Source organism: Oncorhynchus keta, chromosome 27 (genome assembly GCF_023373465.1).
Source record: "Oncorhynchus keta strain PuntledgeMale-10-30-2019 chromosome 27, Oket_V2, whole genome shotgun sequence".
Taxonomy (NCBI): Eukaryota; Metazoa; Chordata; class Actinopteri; order Salmoniformes; family Salmonidae; genus Oncorhynchus; species Oncorhynchus keta.
The window spans coordinates 35,362,899-35,382,160 of record NC_068447.1 but is presented as its reverse complement, the minus strand read 5'-3'; the positions used below and the strand labels follow the sequence as shown (position 1 = coordinate 35,382,160).

Below are 19,262 nucleotides of genomic sequence, written 5' to 3'. Positions count from 1 at the left end.
TGAGGTAGATATGTACATGAAGGCAGGGTAAAGTAACTAGGTATCAGGATAGATAAGGTAAAATAAAGAATAGAGTAGCAGCAACATATGACGAGTGTAAAAAAGTGTGTGAATGTGTGTGTACGTGTGTGTGTGTTTGTGTCGGTATGTGTGTGTGTGTATGCGTTTGTGCTGTCGGTACGCGAGTGTGTTATGTGTGTGTGCATATGCGTATGTAGTGTATGAGAATGTCTATGGGTTTTGTGTGAGAGGGTCAGTGTTTGTGTGAGTGTGTATATAGTGTGTGTATACACACGCTCTTTCCATGACACAGACTGACCAGGTGAATCCAGGTGAAAGTTAAATCCACTTCAATCAGTGTAGATGAAGGGGAGGAGACGGGTTAAAGACATGGCTTGTGTATGTGTGCCATTCTTTTTCATTCATTCATCTCCTTTTGTCAAAGCCCAAAAGAAGGAGTATGATCATGGAGCCCCGGTGGCTTCAAAGCCTCTTATTTGTCAAGGCATAGCGTCACCTACCCAGGGTTTATATACGACATTGGTTCAGTCCCAGAGTCCCCAGCTTGGAGAGGACTATGGTGTTGAACGCTAAGCTGTAGTCTATCAACAGCATTGTCACATTGTCCAGCTGGGAGAGGGCAGTGTGAAGTGCAATTGAGATTGCATCGTCTGTGGATCAATTGGGGCGGTATGCGAATGGGAGTGTGTCCAGGGTGCTTGGGAGGACGGTGTTGATGTGTGTTATGACCATCCTTTCAAAGCACTTCATAATTACAGATGCTACATTTAGGCAGGTTACCTTAGAGTTCTTGGGAACAGGGACATTGGTGGTCAGGTTGAAACATGTTGGGATTACAGACTGGGACAAGGACAGATTGATAATGTCTGTGAAGACACCTGCCAGCTGGTCTGCGCATGCTTTGAGAACGTGCCCTTGTTATTGTTAACCTGTTTACAAATTTGACTCGCATTGGCCAGGGAGAGCGAGATTACACGGTCATCCGGAACAACTGGGGCTTTCAGGCAAGACTCAGTGTTGTATTCCTCGAATCGAGCATAAAAGGAATTTGATCATTTGGGAGTTCTGCATCACTGGGCATCTCACGGCTGGGTTTACCTTTGTTATCATCTGCAAGCCCTGCCACATACGACGCATATCAGAGCCGGTGTAATAGGATTCCACCTTCCTCCTATATTGTCCTTTTTATATGTGTGATGTCTCGACGGAGGTCCTAGCGGGCTTTCTGTATGCGTCCATGTCTGTGTCCCGTTTCTTGTAAGCGGTAGTTCAGCCTTTAGCAGAGCGTGGACATTGGCTGTAATCCATGGTTTTAACTAATGTATGTGTTCTCTATCCCAGGCATATATACCAAAACAGCGTATTTAACTTGATATGTTTGACATGGAAGTATTTGGCTTCAGCTCACAAATAACCAAAATGATATCTTGACATGTAGGCTTAGCACTTTCACAAAGAGTGACATTAAACAACTGTCAGATATTATGGAAGAAACACGTAAGACCCAAATGGTTTTAGCAAGCATGTCCAGAACAAGTTATCAGAGAGTGGCACGTCCAGGCACAGACAACATTGAGCTATTTCCCCTGAGCGACCGTCCTGTAGAGCAGAACAAACACAGAGCTGGAACCCTATTGGACAGTCTGGGGTTTGTCTCTGTCACACACGGAACCCGCCACTCCCTGAGGTATGTGTGTGAGTGTGTGCTTATGTGTAGATGGACACACCCATCTCTGACACCCCTACCCATCCACACTCCTGTGCCTCAGGCACCATTGCCTAGGGCTAAGCCTGCATGTGAAACAAAACCAGAATTTTCCCCCCAGCCCTATAAAAAAGGAAGGGAGGGGAGTGAAGCAGGCCCTAGAGGCCTGAGAGAAGCTCCTTTTCATGTGTGTCACCGCTGATAAATCAACCATGGTGCCAGCACTGCACCGATAACCCAGGCTGGCCCGGCGTGAACTCGGTTGAGACTGGGTCTGTGTGGTGCCTGCTGGTTAGGGGGCATAGAGGGGAGTGAGGATAGGGGCAGAATGCGGAGTTGGGCTCAGCATGGTGTGTACTAGCTAGTGAGGGAGGAGAGAAGATTAATGTAGGCTCTGGAGAGCGAAGGCAACATCCTGCACCTTAATAAGGTACAAACAATCGGTTCCTCTCTGCTGCCTTCCCAGGGAACAACTATTGTTGTGCTGCATGTTTCCCTGCTCTGCGTGGCTCCTGGGAGATAGCAGGGCTCGGACCCAACTTCAGCATGTAGCTTGGCTGTCTCTCCCTTACAGCCAGGGGAGGACAACTCAGTGTCGTGTCCAGGTCAGACCAGGTCCCATACTTCCCTCCCTCCCAAACCTCCTCGTTTCTTACCTCCACTCCCTGGACTTTGAGCTTCATGTGATCCTCCCGCGTGGTCTTCCCATCTTTCCTCTTCTTCCAACAGTAGCCATCCTTTCTGTACTTCACCTTCTTCCTGTTGTACAAGATCATCGACCCATTCTGTGGCCTGGATCAGAGAAAGAAAGAGTGTGAGAGAGAGAGAGTGTGCGAGAGAGAGAGTGTGAGAGAGTGTGAGAGAGTGTGAGAGAGAGTGTGAGATAGAGAGAGAGAGAGAGAGAGAGAGAGAGAGAGAGAGAGAGAGAGAGAGAGAGAGAGAGAGAGAGAGAGAGAGAGAGAGAGAGAGAGAATTTTAATTCAAAGCCACTGCTGTGGGACTCATTTTAGAGATGTACAAAGTCTCGACACAAGTCTACTGCCAGGCAGAAATGCACCAGTGACTTTAGATGACAAGACTTCTTTATGATGTTTTTCTGCATTCCTCTTCACAGTTTGACAATGAACAAAGCAAACCTTCAGCATACATTTCTCCATATGAAAGTGACACTTCTACCACCGAGTAAATTACATGTAGAACCGGGGTGTGTGTGTGCGAGTTTATGTGCGTGCCTGTGTGTGTATAAAGGCTGAGGCAGCTTTTTTTTATCTCACATTCATCCAGTGAAATGAGTTGTGGTGGTGTGTGTAAAGTCCCTTGGGGGAAGAAGAGATCTTCCCTCATATTCCATTCATAATTCATCCTCCCTTCATCAGACCACAGCTTCTTGCTTCATAATGATACAATATAATGATATCATGTAACTATTTGATGATAATATGCCTTTACAGCTCCATTTGTCAGACGGGGCGTTTGGAGAACTGTGTTAAAACATGACCATAAAGAAGGAGGCCGTATCATTCATGAAACATTATTGAGTTGCTCAACAATTAGTGCGATGTTGAGCAAGGCCAGCATGTGTTTGGCTGACCAAACACGTGTCAGGGCTCTATATCTTAAATTCATAAACATTCTGTACACACACACACACACACACACACACACACACACACACACACACACACACACACACACACACACACACACACACACACACACACACACACACACACACACACACACACACACACACACACACACACAGCTGCCATTTTCTGGAGCAATCCCAAATGAGTGCAGGTTGCTGCCTCAGTGCTGGGTGTTGGGGTCTGCCTCTGTTGGGTGCTCATCGTAGCAGCTGTTCAGGCTTGTTAGCCCCATACTCACTGCACACAAGCTACAGTTAAGAGTGCAATCGCTTCTCTCGCCTCTTTTTAAATAAACAAACACAAACAAACGCTCAAAACTCTGTACAAAGAAAAAAAAAAGACCTTGCTATTTTCAAATGCTACTTTGCGAATAAAAACAAACTGTTTTGCATTGGTTTGGTGTTGTTGTTTTGTAGTTACACTTTTGTCATGGTTTTATTTATAACGGTGCATCATTTTCCAGGGTTGCTCACGGGACCTGCTTCCTGTTTATCTTGCTATTGCTCATCAATCATCTCCCTTCCCAGGATGTATCTCAGGGGCCAATGGAGAGGGAGAGAGGGGAGGGAGGGAGAGAGGGGGAAATGAAGGAGGGGTCCCACCAGTCCCACTCTGTGGCCCCTGACAGCACCTTCTAATGAGAGACGTCACTCAAACCCTGCCATCCTCAATCCCTCGCTCTTTCTATTTTTCCCCCCCCTTCTCCTCTCACCACCAGGCGGTTGGAGCTAGAGATGGGCACCGGGGAATTACCTTCCTCTCCTCCCTCTCTCTCTCTCGCTTCATCGGTCTCCAGAGCCCTCACTTTCGCTCTTCCTAACTCTCCTCTCTCATTCTGTCATTCCATCGTTCATCCCCCTTTCACTACCTGCAAGCTAACATAGGAATCCTTCATGTCTTCTACCGTACATTTACAAATGTGGGATTTTGACGGGGTTTAGTCCTCTGATAAAAGTACTCTCTGGAGGAAACTAGTCTGGTTTATGGCACGTTGTATATCCCCCCGGGTCATCAGCATAGTTGATGGCTCCAATACAATTCTATGAGCAAAGAATCGCTAAGTATTGTGCAGCTATAGGATAATGTACAGTATATGATGATTCAAGCCCTTTGTGACGAATGTCATCCGAAGGTCACCTGGCTGCCTAGGAGACTATTGTAGACTTCAGCACTCTGTCGAGGCAATCAAACAATACGATGTCTTTTTAATGAACGCTCGGACACACTGGTTAAATGGATTCTGTAGGGGCATGCTGCTTGTTTCCGTGGAGATGCGTTCTCTGTTTGCCTTTCAGAAAAACAGGAAGCGTGCGTCTTAGAATGTAGCCTCCAGATTAGACTAAAAGATGGTACGAGAAGAGATGAGGTCGACAATCAAATGTCTGATCTCCTCAAGAGCATTGGAAATTGGGGTGAGGCTTTCGTGTCAGAGGCCCCCGCACCTTATTTATCAGCTCTGTGAAAAGTTATCCACTCAGCTTTTTATAGGGAGCCAGTGTTAGGAAGATGCTGTTTCCAATTCAAGACATGCTGGAAAGACATGCTGGACAGACATGCTGCACAGAGCCTTCGATTCCTCTGCTCTCTGAAGTAGCTACGTCTAAAGCACAGGCCTGAAAAGGCACACTTTGCAAAGAAATAGGTTCTCTATCCCTCGTCCTTCCTCCCTCTCTCTCTGTTCTTCACCTACAGTATATCTCTGTAAACTTAGGCGTTTCAATTAATCTTATCAGAATCACACATATTTATACATGGAAGGAAAATGCTAAGTGCTCTGTTATCAAAGCGGTGTGACAGCAGGCCCTCTGTTTCAGAAGCCTAAACGTGCCTGATTATTATGGAAACACAGCACAGTCCCTGAGACATATGCGCACAGACACACGCATGCACATACACACACACACACTTCTCGGTGGCGTGGCGTGTAGCGACCAATAATACGCTTTACCCCGTGGATGGTGTACAGCCTGCCCAGTCCTTGAGGAATCATTCATTTACAGAGGTAATGGCATTCACTCAATCAGGTTTGTTCATTAAGAAAAAGTGGGCGAGGGAGAGAGAGAGATATGAGGGAGGTAGGGGGGGACTGTGTCTGCTGCTGGGAATTCACAATGAACCTGGAGGAGAGGAGCCTGGCCCTGAGTTAGTGACTGACAGTAGCTCAGAGACAGGCTCAGGAGCTCAGTTCCACAGCCATAGATCCACAGGAACCAAGTCCCCTCAGCCAGAGACAGAGAAAGAGAGAGAGAGAGAGAGACTCAGACTTCTCCTATCTGGCCAGCAGAGGGAACTAGTTGCGGTTGGGGCTGATCCTACAGTTACAACTCCCCCACGCTCCATGCATTTGTGTCAGTAGCGTAGTAGAGAATGAAACATTTACCTTGGTGTTCTAGCTGTAATAGGAGAGCTGCTGCTTCCCCCCTAACACTGGCCCTATTCCCCAGGACACCCCCGTAACTAAGGCCCTATTCCCCAGGACACCCCCAGTAACACTGACACTATTCCCCAGGACACCCCCTAACACTGGCCCTATTCCTCAGGACACCCCTATAACACTGGCCCTATTCCCCAGGACATCCCCTAACACTGGCCCTATTCCCCAGGACACCCCCTAACACTGGCCCTATTCCCCAGGACGCCCCCTAACAGTGGCCCTATTCCCCAGGACACCCCCGTAACACTGGCCCTATTCCCCAGGACACCCCCCTAACGCTGGCCCTATTCCCCAGGACACCCCCCTAACACTGGCCCTATTCCACAGGACACCCCCCTAACACTGGCCTTATTCCCCAGGACACCCTCCTAACACCCTATTCCCCAGGACACCCCCCTAACACTGGCCCTATTCCCCAGGACACCCCCCTAACACTGGCCCTATTCTCCAGGACACCCCCCTAACACTGGCCTTATTCCCCAGGACACCCTCCTAACACCCTATTCCCCAGGACACCCTCCTAACACCCTATTTCCCAGGACACCCAGCCTTTGATTAATACCACACTCTGGGTTTTCTCTCTCTACAAACTCGAGGGGAGAGGTAGAGATGAGGCGTCTTTGAAGATCAGGGGGGTGAGCTGGTTGGGCCATGGAGGCACAGTGGAGGCACAGTGGAGGCACAGTAGAGGCACAGGAGGGAGGCACAGTGGAGGCACAGGAAGGAGGCACAGTGGAGTCACAGGAGGGAGGCACAGTAGAGAAACAGGAGGGAGGCACAGGAAGGAGGCACAGTGGAGGCACAGGAGGGAGGCACAGTGGAGGAACAGGAAGGGCAGGCACAGGAGGCACAGGAGAGAGGCACAGTGGAGGCACAGGAGGGAGGCACAGTGGAGGCACAGTGGAGGCACAGGAAGGAGGCACAGTGGAGGCACAGTGGAGGCACAGGAGAGAGGCACAGTGGAGGCACAGTGGAGGCACAGGAGAGAGGCACAGTGGAGGCACAGTGGAGGCACAGTGGAGGCACAGGAGAGGGCACAGTGGAGGCACAGTGGAGGCACAGGAGAGAGGCACAGTGGAGGCACAGTGGAGGCAAAGGAGAGAGGCACAGTGTCGGCACAGTGGAGACACAGGAGAGAGGCACAGTGGAGGCACAGGAGAGAGGCACAGTAGAGGCACAGGAGAGAGGCACAGTGGAGGCACAGGAGGGAGGCACAGTGGAGGCACAGGAGAGAGGCACAGTGGAGGCACAGGAGGGAGGCACAGTGGAGGCACAGGAGAGAGGCACAGTGGAGGCACAGGAGAGATGCACAGTGGAGGCACAGGAGAGGCACAGGGGAGAGGCACAGTGGAGGCACAGGAGGGGCAGGAGAGAGGCACAGTGGAGGCACAGGGAGGCACAGGAGGCACAGAAGGAGGCACAGGAGAGAGGCACAGTGGAGGCACAGGAGAGAGGCACAGGAGAGAGGCACAGGAGAGAGGCACAGTGGAGGCACAGGAGAGAGGCACAGAAGAGAGGCACAGGAGAGAGGCACAGAAGAGAGGCACAGGAGAGAGGCACAGGGGAGAGGCACAGGAGGGAGGCACAGTGGAGGCACAGGAGAGAGGCACAGGAGGGAGGCACAGGAGAGAGGCACAGTGGAGGCACAGGAGAGAGGCACAGTGGAGGCACAGCAGGGAGTCAACCCCTGGTGTTATTAATTACCCATCAGAGCCCTCAGCTGTCATAGTCCTACAACACCAACACCATGTCACCAAAAACACACACGTACAGTTTACTAATGTAGACACACAGGCCCACTACTGGATACATATATAGTACACGCACACACGCACACACACATACACACATTATGATTTTTTATGATTTTCATACCGTTCCTGTACCATTCCTTATGGTATTATACGGTATTACCAGCAGTGCACACAAGGGGCGCTAATTCTTTCTTTGAAACACAAAACTAATTTAGGCAGCAGGGAAGTTGATCCACACACATCTCGCGTCCCGTGGACCCACACGGAGCTGTCAAAACGGCAGGCTTCTACATGTAATATAATTACACTTCAAGAGGTATTCTCTATTAGACGCCACCTCATCTCTCCCCTGTCTGTCTGTCTGTCTGAATACAGAGGTGTTAGGCTGCCTGGTACAGTGGTAGCGTAGCGTAGCGTAGCCAGGGTCTATCAGGGTGCATCACGTGTGAATTGATGACTCTGTGATAAGTCTGCCCCTCCAGCGCCTGGCAGAGTGGAGCACACATCAGGAAGTGGGGCGTGCTCTAAAACTACTTTAAATGTAAATCTGCCACGCACAGCACTCGGATTGAGATTCATCGCACCCCAATCTCCCCCTCCGCCGCCAGTGCTCTCTCCCCCGCTCACGTTCTCACGCCGACGCAGAGCCGTGCCTCTCTGAATCCCGGTCGGGCCCGGGGTACGTACCCCTCAGACTGTCAATGAGGAACCAGGAAGAGGGAGTTAGGTCATCATCCCACTACACCGCTCGGCGCAGCGCTCGTAAGCAGCTCCCAGTCTATCTTTCATTACCATTCTGTTCTCTATCTATGCATTACGATGATGTGAACGTGTAATTACATTCCCATGGTAATTAATCAGGTAGAAAGGTCATGGCAGTACAGGTCAAACTGGTAGAGAAGTTTTATGAGTGAACGTTTGTCAAACACTGTGTCATGTCCTGATTATGTTGGCATTTATAATAACACAATGTGTACCTAGTCTGGTCTACCAGCCTATCACAGAGGGTGATGGGTGGACCCGTGAGTACTGTTTGGGAGACAGGTAAAAAAATAGTTTGTGACTCCCTTGCTCTCTCTCTCTTTTTCTCTCACTCTCTCTCACCCCTTCTCTCTCTGTTTCTCACTCCTCTCTCTCTCTCTCTCTCTCTCTCTCTCTCTCTCTCACTCCCTCCTCCTCTCCCTCTCCCCCTCTCCCCTCCCCCTCCCTCTATCCCTCTCTGTCTTTCCCTCTCTCTCTCCTCCACTCTCTCCCCCTCCTTCTATCTCTGCTGCCTGCCACACAACTCAGGCCTCTGCCTTCCAGCCACAAAACAGATGGTCCCAGAACACTTATCTCAATGGAAAAATCACAGCCAATTTAAAAAGAATATAAATTACACTCTGTGTAGCTCCACGTCTGTGCCTCCTGTCCCTAAAAGACCTACAACAGTGGATAAGAAGCGAATGGGGGGGGCAGGGTGTCAATTCCCTTATCTCACCCCCAGCAGCCCTGCAGAGTGAGAGAGAGGGCTGATGACTGGGGGTGATGCTAGGCTGATAGTGGCTAAGCTCGTTTCATGCACGTTTCAGCCTGTTCAGGAAGGCAGGCTGCTGGCGTACTGTACGTATGAATGGCACGCTGGCCAGACTAAGCGCTCTCTCTGAGCCTCCAGTCCCTACACTGGAGGACAGGGTTACCACGTCATTTACAAACATCCATGGAGCACCATGAGCTGTGCATTGTGTACATACGGCATATAGGTTGCCCTGCACAATGTACAGAGGCTGATATGCAGTATGAATAGACAAATGGATGAGTTGTCATGGTTATGGCTTCACTGGCTCTGTTGTCATCATATGTCAGTTCATGTTTCTGGAAATGTGTGTGCAGCGTGTGTGTGTTGTGTCGCATGCATTAATTATAACTTCAACGTCAGGTCATGTGGTCTTCTCACGTTTCTTCTGTGTGCAGGAGAGGGCTGCAGGTAGCCTAGTGGTAGCCTAGTGGTTAGAGTGTAGAGGCGGCAGGTAGCCTAGTGGTAGCCTAGTGGTTAGAGTGTAGAGGCGGCAGGTAGCCTAGTGGTAGCCTAGTGGTTAGAGTGTAGAGGCGGCAGGTAGCCTAGTGGTAGCCTAGTGGTTAGAGTGTAGAGGCGGCAGGTAGCCTTGTGGTAGCCTAGTGGTTAGAGTGTAGAGGCGGCAGGTAGCCTTGTGGTAGCCTAGTGGTTAGAGTGTAGAGGCGGCAGGTAGCCTTGTGGTAGCCTAGTGGTTAGAGTGTAGAGGCGGCAGGTAGCCTTGTGGTAGCCTAGTGGTTAGAGTGTAGAGGCGGCAGGTAGCCTAGTGGTAGCCTAGTGGTTAGAGTGTAGAGGCGGCAGGTAGCCTAGTGGTTAGAGTGTAGAGGTGGCAGGTAGCCTAGTGGTAGCCTAGTGGTTAGAGTGTAGAGGCGGCAGGTAGCCTAGTGGTTAGAGTGTAGAGGCGGCAGGTAGCCTAGTGGTTAGAGTGTAGAGGCGGCAGGTAGCCTAGTGGTTAGAGTGTAGAGGCGGCAGGTAGCCTAGTGGTAGCCTAGTGGTTAGAGTGTAGAGGTGGCAGGTAGCCTAGTGGTAGCCTAGTGGTTAGAGTGTAGAGGCGGCAGGTAGCCTAGTGGTTAGAGTGTAGAGGCGGCAGGTAGCCTAGTGGTAGCCTAGTGGTTAGAGTGTAGAGGTGGCAGGTAGCCTAGTGGTAGCCTAGTGGTTAGAGTGTAGAGGCGGCAGGTAGCCTAGTGGTTAGAGTGTAGAGGCGGCAGGTAGCCTAGTGGTAGCCTAGTGGTTAGAGTGTAGAGGTGGCAGGTAGCCTAGTGGTAGCCTAGTGGTTAGAGTGTAGAGGCGGCAGGTAGCCTAGTGGTTAGAGTGTAGAGGCGGCAGGTAGCCTAGTGGTTAGAGTGTAGAGGCGGCAGGTAGCCTAGTGGTTAGAGTGTAGAGGCTGCAGGTAGCCTAGTGGTTAGTTTGTAGTGGCTGCAGGTAGCCTAGTGGTTAGAGTGTAGAGGCTGGAGGTAGCCTAGTGGTTAGAGTGTAGAGGCTGCAGGTAGCCTAGTGGTTAGAGCGTTGGACTAGTAACAGAAAGGTTGCAAGATCGAAATCTCGAGCTGACAAGGTAAAAATCTGTCGTCCTGCCCCTGAACAAGGCAGTTAACCCACTGTTCCTAGGCCGTCATTGAAAATAATAATTTGTTCTTAACTGACTTGCCTAGTAAAATAAAGGTAAAATAAAAAATAAATAAAAATATGCATAGCATTATGCTTCTGATTTATACTTTCCTTTATCCAGCTGCTACTCTTCTCTAACTGTGGTACATGGATCCAGTGTAAATGAGGAGACCGAGGTCAGTGTGACTCCCACTGAATGGCTCAACTCACGCTGTGTTTTTTTATTTTTATTTTTTATTTCACCTTTATTTAACCAGGTAGGCTAGTTGAGAACAAGTTCTCATTTGCAACTGCGACCTGGCCAAGATAAAGCATAGCAGTGTGAACAGACAACACAGAGTTACACATGGAGTAAACAATTAGCAAGTCAATAACACAGTAGAAAAAAATGGGCAGTCTATATACAATGTGTGCAAAAGGCATGAGGAGGTAGGCGAATAATACAATTTTGCAGATTAACACTGGAGTGATAAATGATCAGATGGGCATGTACAGGTAGAGATATTGGTGTGCAAAAGAGCAGAAAAGTAAATAAATAAAAACAGTATAAAAACAGTATGGGAATGAGGTAGGTGAAAAAGGGTGAGCTATTTACCTATAGACTATGTACAGCTGCAGCGATCGGTTAGCTGCTCGGATAGCTGATGTTTGAAGTTGGTGAGGGAGATAAAAGTCTCCAACTTCAGCGATTTTTGCAATTAGTTCCAGTCACAGGCAGCAGAGTACTGGAACGAAAGGCGGCCAAATGAGGTGTTGGCTTTAGGGATGATCAGTGAGATACACCTGCTGGAGCGCGTGCTACGGATGGGTGTTGCCATCGTGACCAGTGAACTGAGATAAGGCGGAGCTTTACCTAGCATGGACTTGTAGATGACCTGGAGCCAGTGGGTCTGGCGACGAATATGTAGTGAGGGCCAGCCGACTAGAGCATACAAGTCGCAGTGGTGGGTGGTATAAGGTGCTTTAGTGACAAAACGGATGGCACTGTGATAGACTGCATCCAGTTTGCTGAGTAGAGTGTTGGAAGCCATTTTGTAGATGACATCGCCGAAGTCGAGGATCGGTAGGATAGTCAGTTTTACTAGGGTAAGCTTGGCAGCGTGAGTGAAGGAGGCTTTGTTGCGGAATAGAAAGCCGACTCTGGATTTGATTTTTGATTGGAGATGTTTGATGTGAGTCTGGAAGGAGAGTTTTCAGTCTAGCCAGACACCTAGGTACTTATAGATGTCCACATATTCAAGGTTGGAACCATCCAGGGTGGTGATGCTAGTCGGGCATGCGGGTGCAGACAGCGATCGGTTGAAAAGCATGCATTTGGTTTTACTCGCGTTTAAGAGCAGTGTGAGGGTTCTTCTGCAGCAACACAGCACAGCCTTATTATGGCATACTGTAGAGAGGATGCCTTTGTCTCCTCCAATCAGGCTGCAGCGAATATCATAACGTCTCATTTTAGGGATCCCTGATGATCTTCTTGGTTTTCCTGCGAACCCTGGTGTTGTAGGTGTCCTGGAGGACAGGCAGTGAGCCCCCAATGCTGCGTTCGGCTGAGCGAACCACCCTCTGTAGAGCATTGTGGTCAGCGGCGGTAGAGTTGCCGTACCAGGCTGTGATGCAGAACACTGTGAGGGCCTCTGGAACAGGCTGGATTTCTGAACCATTTCAGCTGCTAGTAGATGTGCACGCCAAGGAGCTTGACGTTTTTTTCCACGGTGGCCCCATTGATGAGAAAGTGAGTGTGCCCAATATTGTTCCTCCCAAAGTTCACAATCAGCTCCATTGTTTTGCTGTCGTTGAGGGAGAGGTTGTTTACCTGGCACCATGCCGTCAGAGCACCTGCCTCCCTGTAGGCCGTCTAGTTGTTGTTGATATTCAGGCTTATTCCTGGAGTGTCATCAGCCAACTAGATGATAGAGTTAACAGTGTGAGGCCACGCAGTAACGCAGTAATGGGTATACAGAGAGTAGAGCAGGGAACTGAGGACACGTGCTTGTTATGGCCCCCGTGTTGAGAATGAGTGTCGAGTGAGGTAATGCTGCCTACCTTCAGCACCTGGGGAGGCCCGTCTACAGTCCAGGACCCAGTCGTATGACGAGTTCAGACCCAGGGCTGTGAGCTCTGTGGTGAGCTTAGAGGGCACTATGGTATTGAATGCCGAGCTGTAGTCGATGAACAGCATCCTCACATATGCATTCCTTTTTGTCCCGATGGGCGAGGGCAGTGTGCAGTGAAATGGCGATTGCGTCGTCAGTGGATCCGTCAGGGCAGGAGGCGAATTGGAGAGGGTTGAGTGTGTCGGGGTGGGAGGAGGTGATGCAGTCTTTGATTAGCCTCTCGAAGCACTTCATGGTGACGCAAGTGAGTGCTATGGGTCAGGAGTCATTCAGTTCAGTTACTTTCCTTTTCTTCGGAACGGGGATGATAGTGTACATCTTGAAGCAGGTGGGGATCAAAGTTGGTGCAGGAGGTAGGGTTGCCGTCTTACTGGCTCTTGTTTTTTGCTTTGTTCGTAAATTGTTTTGTACATAATGTAGCTGCTACTGACCAGGTGGCGAATCGCATCTCTGCATGTCTGGCAGACATATCAGTGTGGATGACGGATCACCACCTCAAGCTGAACCTCGGCAAGACGGAGCTGCTCTTCCTCCCGGGGAAGGACTGGCCGTTCCATGATCTCGCCATCACGGTTGACAACTCCATTGTGTCCTCCTCCCAGAGCGCTAAGAACCTTGGCGTGATCCTGGACAACACCCTGTCGTTCTCAACTAACATCAAGGCGGTGGCCCGTTCCTGTAGGTTCATGCTCTACAACATCCGCAGAGTACGACCCTGCCTCACACAGGAAGCGGCGCAGGTCCTAATCCAGGCACTTGTCATCTCCCGTCTGGATTACTGCAACTCGCTGTTGGCTGGGCTCCCTGCCTGTGCCATTAAACCCCTACAACTCATCCAGAACGCCGCAGCCCGTCTGGTGTTCAACCTTCCCAAGTTCTCTCACGTCACCCCGCTCCTCCGCTCTCTCCACTGGCTTCCAGTTGAAGCTCGCATCCGCTACAAGACCATGGTGCTTGCCTACGGAGCTGTGAGGGGAACGGCACCTCAGTACCTCCAGGCTCTGATCAGGCCCTACACCCAAACAAGGGCACTGCGTTCATCCACCTCTGGCCTGCTCGCCTCCCTACCACTGAGGAAGTACAGTTCCCGCTCAGCCCAGTCAAAACTGTTCGCTGCTCTGGCCCCCAATGGTGGAACAAACTCCCTCACGACGCCAGGACAGCGGAGTCAATCACCACCTTCCGGAGACACCTGAAACCCCACCTCTTTAAGGAATACCTAGGATAGGATAAGTAATCCTTCTCACCCCCCCCCCCTAAAGATTTAGATGCACTATTGTAAAGTGGCTGTTCCACTGGATGTCATAAGGTGAATGCACCAATTTGTAAGTCGCTCTGGATAAGAGCGTCTGCTAAATGACTTAAATGTAAATGTAAATGTACTGTCTCTGACAGAAAAGAGCTTCTGGACATCAGAACTGGGATGTGTCTGACATGAGGGATATACTACGGACACCTAACCAGGACCAGATCCCTGTGATTCGCTGGAAAAGGAAACGCAGGTTTCGCGGAAAGAGATCAGGATGCCTTTGCCTTCCGTTCTGCTAGCTAACGTTCATTCGCTGGAAAATAAATGGGGACGAACTGAAAGCATGTGTATCCTACCAACATTACAAACTGTAATATCTTATGTTTCACCGACATTCAGAACATACAGCTGGCGGGTTTACACTCCATCGGCAGGACAGAACAGCAGCCTCAGGTAAGACACGGGGCGGAGGCCTATGCATATTTTAAACAATAGCTGGTGCACAATATCTAAGGAAGTCTCAGGGTTTTGCTCGCCTGAGGTAGAGTATCTCATGATAAGCTGTAGACCACACTATCTACCTAGAGAGTTTTCATCTGTATTTTTTGTCTACATACCACCACAGACCGAGGCTGGCACTAAAACCACACTCAATGAGCTGTATTTCGCCATAAGCAAACAGGAAAACGAACAGGAAAACGATCATCTAGAGAAGGCGCTTCTTGTGGCCGGGAACTTTAATGTAGGGAAACTTAAATCAGTTTTACCTCATTTCTATCAGCATGTGCACCCAGAGGGAAAAACATTCTAGACCACCTTTACTTAACACACAGAGACACATACAGAGCTCTCCCTGAACTCCACCTTTACTTAACACACAGAGACACATACAGAGCTCTCCCTGAACTCTACCTTTACTTAACACAGAGACACATACAAAGCTCTCCCTGAACTCCACCTTTACTCCCCACACAGAGACACATACAAAGCTCTCCCTGAACTCCACCTTTACTTAACACAGAGACACATACAAAGCTCTCCCTGAACTCCACCTTTACTCCACACACAGAGACACATACAAAGCTCTCCCTGGACTCCACCTTTACTCCACACACAGAGACACATACAAAGCGTACGTACATACCCCAATCAGAAGCCATGGATTACAGGCAACATTCACACTGCGCTAAAGGGTAGAGCTGCCGCTTTCAAAGTGCGGGACTCTAACCTGGAAGCTTACAAGAAATCCCGCTATGCCCTGCGACGAACCATCAAACAGGCAAAGCGTCAATACAAGACTATGATTGAATCCTACTACACCGGGTCTGACGCTTGTCAGATGTTGCAGGGCTTGCAAACTATTACAGACTACAAAGTGAAGCACAGCCGAGAGCTGCCCAGTGACACGAGCCAACCAGACGAGCTAAATAATGCTTCTATGCTCGCTTCGAGGCAAGCAACACTGAAACATGCATGAGAGCATCAACTCTCGGCTGTGTGATCACGCTCTCAGCAGCCGACGTGAGTAAGAACCCCCCCACGCTGCTGCTACTCTCTGTTATTATCTAAGCATAGCCACTTTAATAACTCTACCTATATTTACATAATTACCTCAATTACCTCGAAACCGGTGCATCCCGCACATTGACACACTGACTCGGTACCAGTACCCCCTGTATAAAGCCCCGCTATTGTTATTTACTGCTGTTCTTTAATTATATGTTATTCTTATATCTTACTTTTTGGGTGCTTTTCTTAAAACTGCATTGTTGGTTAAGGGCTTGTAAGTATGCATTTCACTGTACGGTCTACACCTGTTGAGTTCGGCGAATGTGACAAATAAAATTTGATTTGATAATGGCCTGCCCTAGAATGAGAGAAAACACAACAGCCAGCTGGTCTGCACATGTTCTCAGGGCGCGACTAGGGACGCCGTCTGGGCCGCCTTGCGAGGCTTAACAGCGTTTGAATGACTTACATTAGTCCTCCGCGGAGAACGTAAGTACACAGACCTCGTTGTCTTCAGGGGGCTCTCCTCGACAGCTCCGAGTCGTCGTTGTGCTCGAAAGCGTGAGAAAAAGGTGTTTAGCTTGTCCGGTAGGGCGGCGTTGGTGTCCGCGACGTGGATGGCTTTCTTTTTGTAATCCGTGATCGTTAGGAGCCCCTGCCACATGCGCCTCGTGTGCGACTCGGCCCGAGGCGAGGCGCCATCCGTCGGAGCCATCGTCTGTCATCTTAACTTAGAAGTCACTTCTAAGTTACGGATACTCTCAGCTGAGTATCAGGGCCAAAACAGAGTCTTTTATCTGGCATGTTTAATCTTTCTTTCCATCTTTCCATAATCATGCTTAAAGAAAGATGAGAGATGGAGAGAGAGAACGAGAAACAAGGGAGAGGGAAAAGGCAAGCAGCCTATCAACCTGCGGATCAAACCACTCTCCTCTCACAGTTAAGGCAATAACTGTAGCAGGAAACATGGCAGATTGATGAAGGAGGCAATGTGAGGAAGCAGAGCAGTTAACTTCAGTTTCACTGACAATCATCATCCCAGCCCAGCTCAACAGATAGGATAGCTGCTCACTGCCTGGCTGACAAGATCACATTATTCCACTACATAATCCACTGGCTTAGACAGACTGCATCGGTCCTTGTATTCTGATTCAACAGTTTCATACGGTCTTCAGTAAAACTAGAACTTTGCTCTGTAGGACTAGCTCCTTAAGCAACCAACAGCCATGCTAAAAGCTACTCGTTGTGAAATCCTTTCTCCCTGTATGAAGAATATAGGTGGAGATTAAATATAAAAGCAGAGCAGGAGAGGACCTCTGACTGGAGAGGAGCCGGTGTATGGGATGACGTTGACTGGAGAGGAGCCTGTGTATGGGATGACTCTGACTGGAGAGGAGCCTGTGTATGGGATGACTCTGACTGGAGAGGAGCCGGTGTATGGGATGACTCTGACTGGAGAGGAGCCGGTGTATGGGATGACTCTGACTGGAGAGGAGCCTGTGTATGGGATGACTCTGACTGGAGAGGAGCCGGTGTATGGGATGACTCTGACTGGAGAGGAGCCGGTGTATGGGATGACTCTGACTGGAGAGGAGCCTGTGTATGGGATGACTCTGACTGGAGAGGAGCCTGTGTATGGGATGACTCTGACTGGAGAGGAGCCGGTGTATGGGATGACTCTGACTGGAGAGGAGCCGGTGTATGGGATGACTCTGACTGGAGAGGAGCCGGTGTATGGGATGACTCTGACTGGAGAGGAGCCTGTGTATGGGATGACTCTGACTGGAGAGGAGCCGGTGTATGGGATGACTCTGACTGGAGAGGAGCCGGTGTATGGGATGACTCTGAATGGTCTGGGACTCTGGAGTCTGGCAGAGGTGTTGATGAGGGGAGCGCTTGTCCATCCGTCCAGAGAACCAGAGATGGTCCAAGGACAGGCTGCCCTGCCCGTCACGCCTCATGCCAGACTGACCTCATACTGCAGATCACCTGGGCATGCCTGTCATTCCCTCTTCCAGCCCTGTCACCTCAGTGCTATCACCGTCCTACAAAACAGACCGAACCCATCGATCCCCCTATGACTGAGCCAGCTATTGAGCCTCATGATTCATTTACACTGCCCTCCTGTCCGTCTTGTAAAAATAGCCAAAAAATAAAGAAATAACGTGTAGACTATAAAGAAAGTGAGGAGGAGGAGTAGGTCATCAGAAAACTCTAGTTTAAAAGTGAAAGAGGACAACAGAATGAAGGCTGGGGCCTTACAAGCTTACTGGTCATAAAAACATCACAGAATCCTCTCTGTCACACAAACCTAGGGAAGAGAGAGAGAGAGAGAGAGAGAGAGAGAGAGAGAGAGAGAGAGAGAGAGAGAGAGAGAGAGAGAGAGAGAGAGAGAGAGAGAGAGAGAGAGAGAGAGAGAGAGAGAGAGAGAGAGAGAGAGAGAGAGAGAGAGAGAGAGAGAGAGATGCCAGGTGGTGGTGGGGAGGGCTGTATTTCTGTGTGCTGGAGCGAATCAGAAAGTCTATCCCACCTTTCACCTGGGATTCACAGCTCTCTCTAGAGCTAGACCCTGTCTGTCTGCTGGTCATCATACCAACCCTGTCTGCTACACCCGGTCACCATACCAACCACCCTGAGGCACCACGGGATTAATTGGAGCCCAGGGCTCAGCGGAGGCTCAGGCAGAGATATAGCCTGCGTCCCCTATGGGCCCTGGTCAGAAGTAGTGCACTACATAGGGAACAGGGTGCCATTTGTGATGCAACATAGAGGCAGAGGTAGAGGCAGGGGAGAGACGGAGGGAGAGACAGAGGTAGAGACAGAGGTAGAGGCAGGGACAGAAGTAGAGGCAGGGACAGAAGTAGAGGCAGGGACAGAGGTAGAGGCAGGGACAGAGGTAGAGGCAGGGACAGAGGTAGAGGCAGGGACAGAGGTAGAGGCAGAGGCAGGGACAGAGGTAGAGGCAGGGACAGAGGTAGAGGCAGAGGGATAGAGAGAGAGAGAGAGAGAGAGAGAGAGAGAGAGAGAGAGAGAGAGGACATCACATTAGTCATGGTCAACTGTCAAATGCCATATAGCAATTTTGGATGGATCAAATCGAATTTCACAACATGCTTCCATTTCGGCGCCAATACATAATGCTCTATCGAGCATGTTGCAATACATAATGCTCTATCTGGCATGTTGCAATACATAATGCTCTATCGAGCATGTTGCAATACATAATGCTCTATCTGGCATGTTGCAATACATAATGCTCTATCTAGCATGTTGCAATACATAATGCTCTATCTGGCATGTTGCAATACATAATGCTCTATCTAGCATGTTGCAATACATAATGCTCTATCGAGCATGTTGCAATACATAATGCTCTATCTGGCATGTTGCAATACATAATGCTCTATCTGGCATGTTGCAATACATAATGCTCTATCTAGCATGTTGCAATACATAATGCTCTATCTGGCATGTTGCAATACATAATGCTCTATCTGGCATGTTGCAATACATAATGCTCTATCTAGCATGTTGCAATACATAATGCTCTATCTAGCATGTTGCAATACATAATGCTCTATCTGGCATGTTGCAATACATAATGCTCTATCTAGCATGTTGCAATACATAATGCTCTATCTAGCATGTTGCAATACATAATACTCCATCT

The 19,262-nt window shown here is 49.5% G+C and overlaps 1 protein-coding gene across 6 annotated transcripts in view; it reads right to left on the bottom strand.

Annotated features, from left to right (window-relative positions):
* LOC118360314 (calmodulin-binding transcription activator 1-like) overlaps positions 1-19,262 on the bottom strand; it is a 579,426-nt gene that overhangs the window by 251,698 nt on the left and 308,466 nt on the right. For all 6 annotated transcript variants that reach the window (XM_052482220.1, XM_052482216.1, XM_052482217.1 and 3 more), the window contains one exon: positions 2,383-2,518. In XM_052482220.1, coding sequence (XP_052338180.1) covers positions 2,383-2,518 — 136 coding nt within the window. The remainder of the gene's footprint in view (positions 1-2,382; positions 2,519-19,262) is intronic.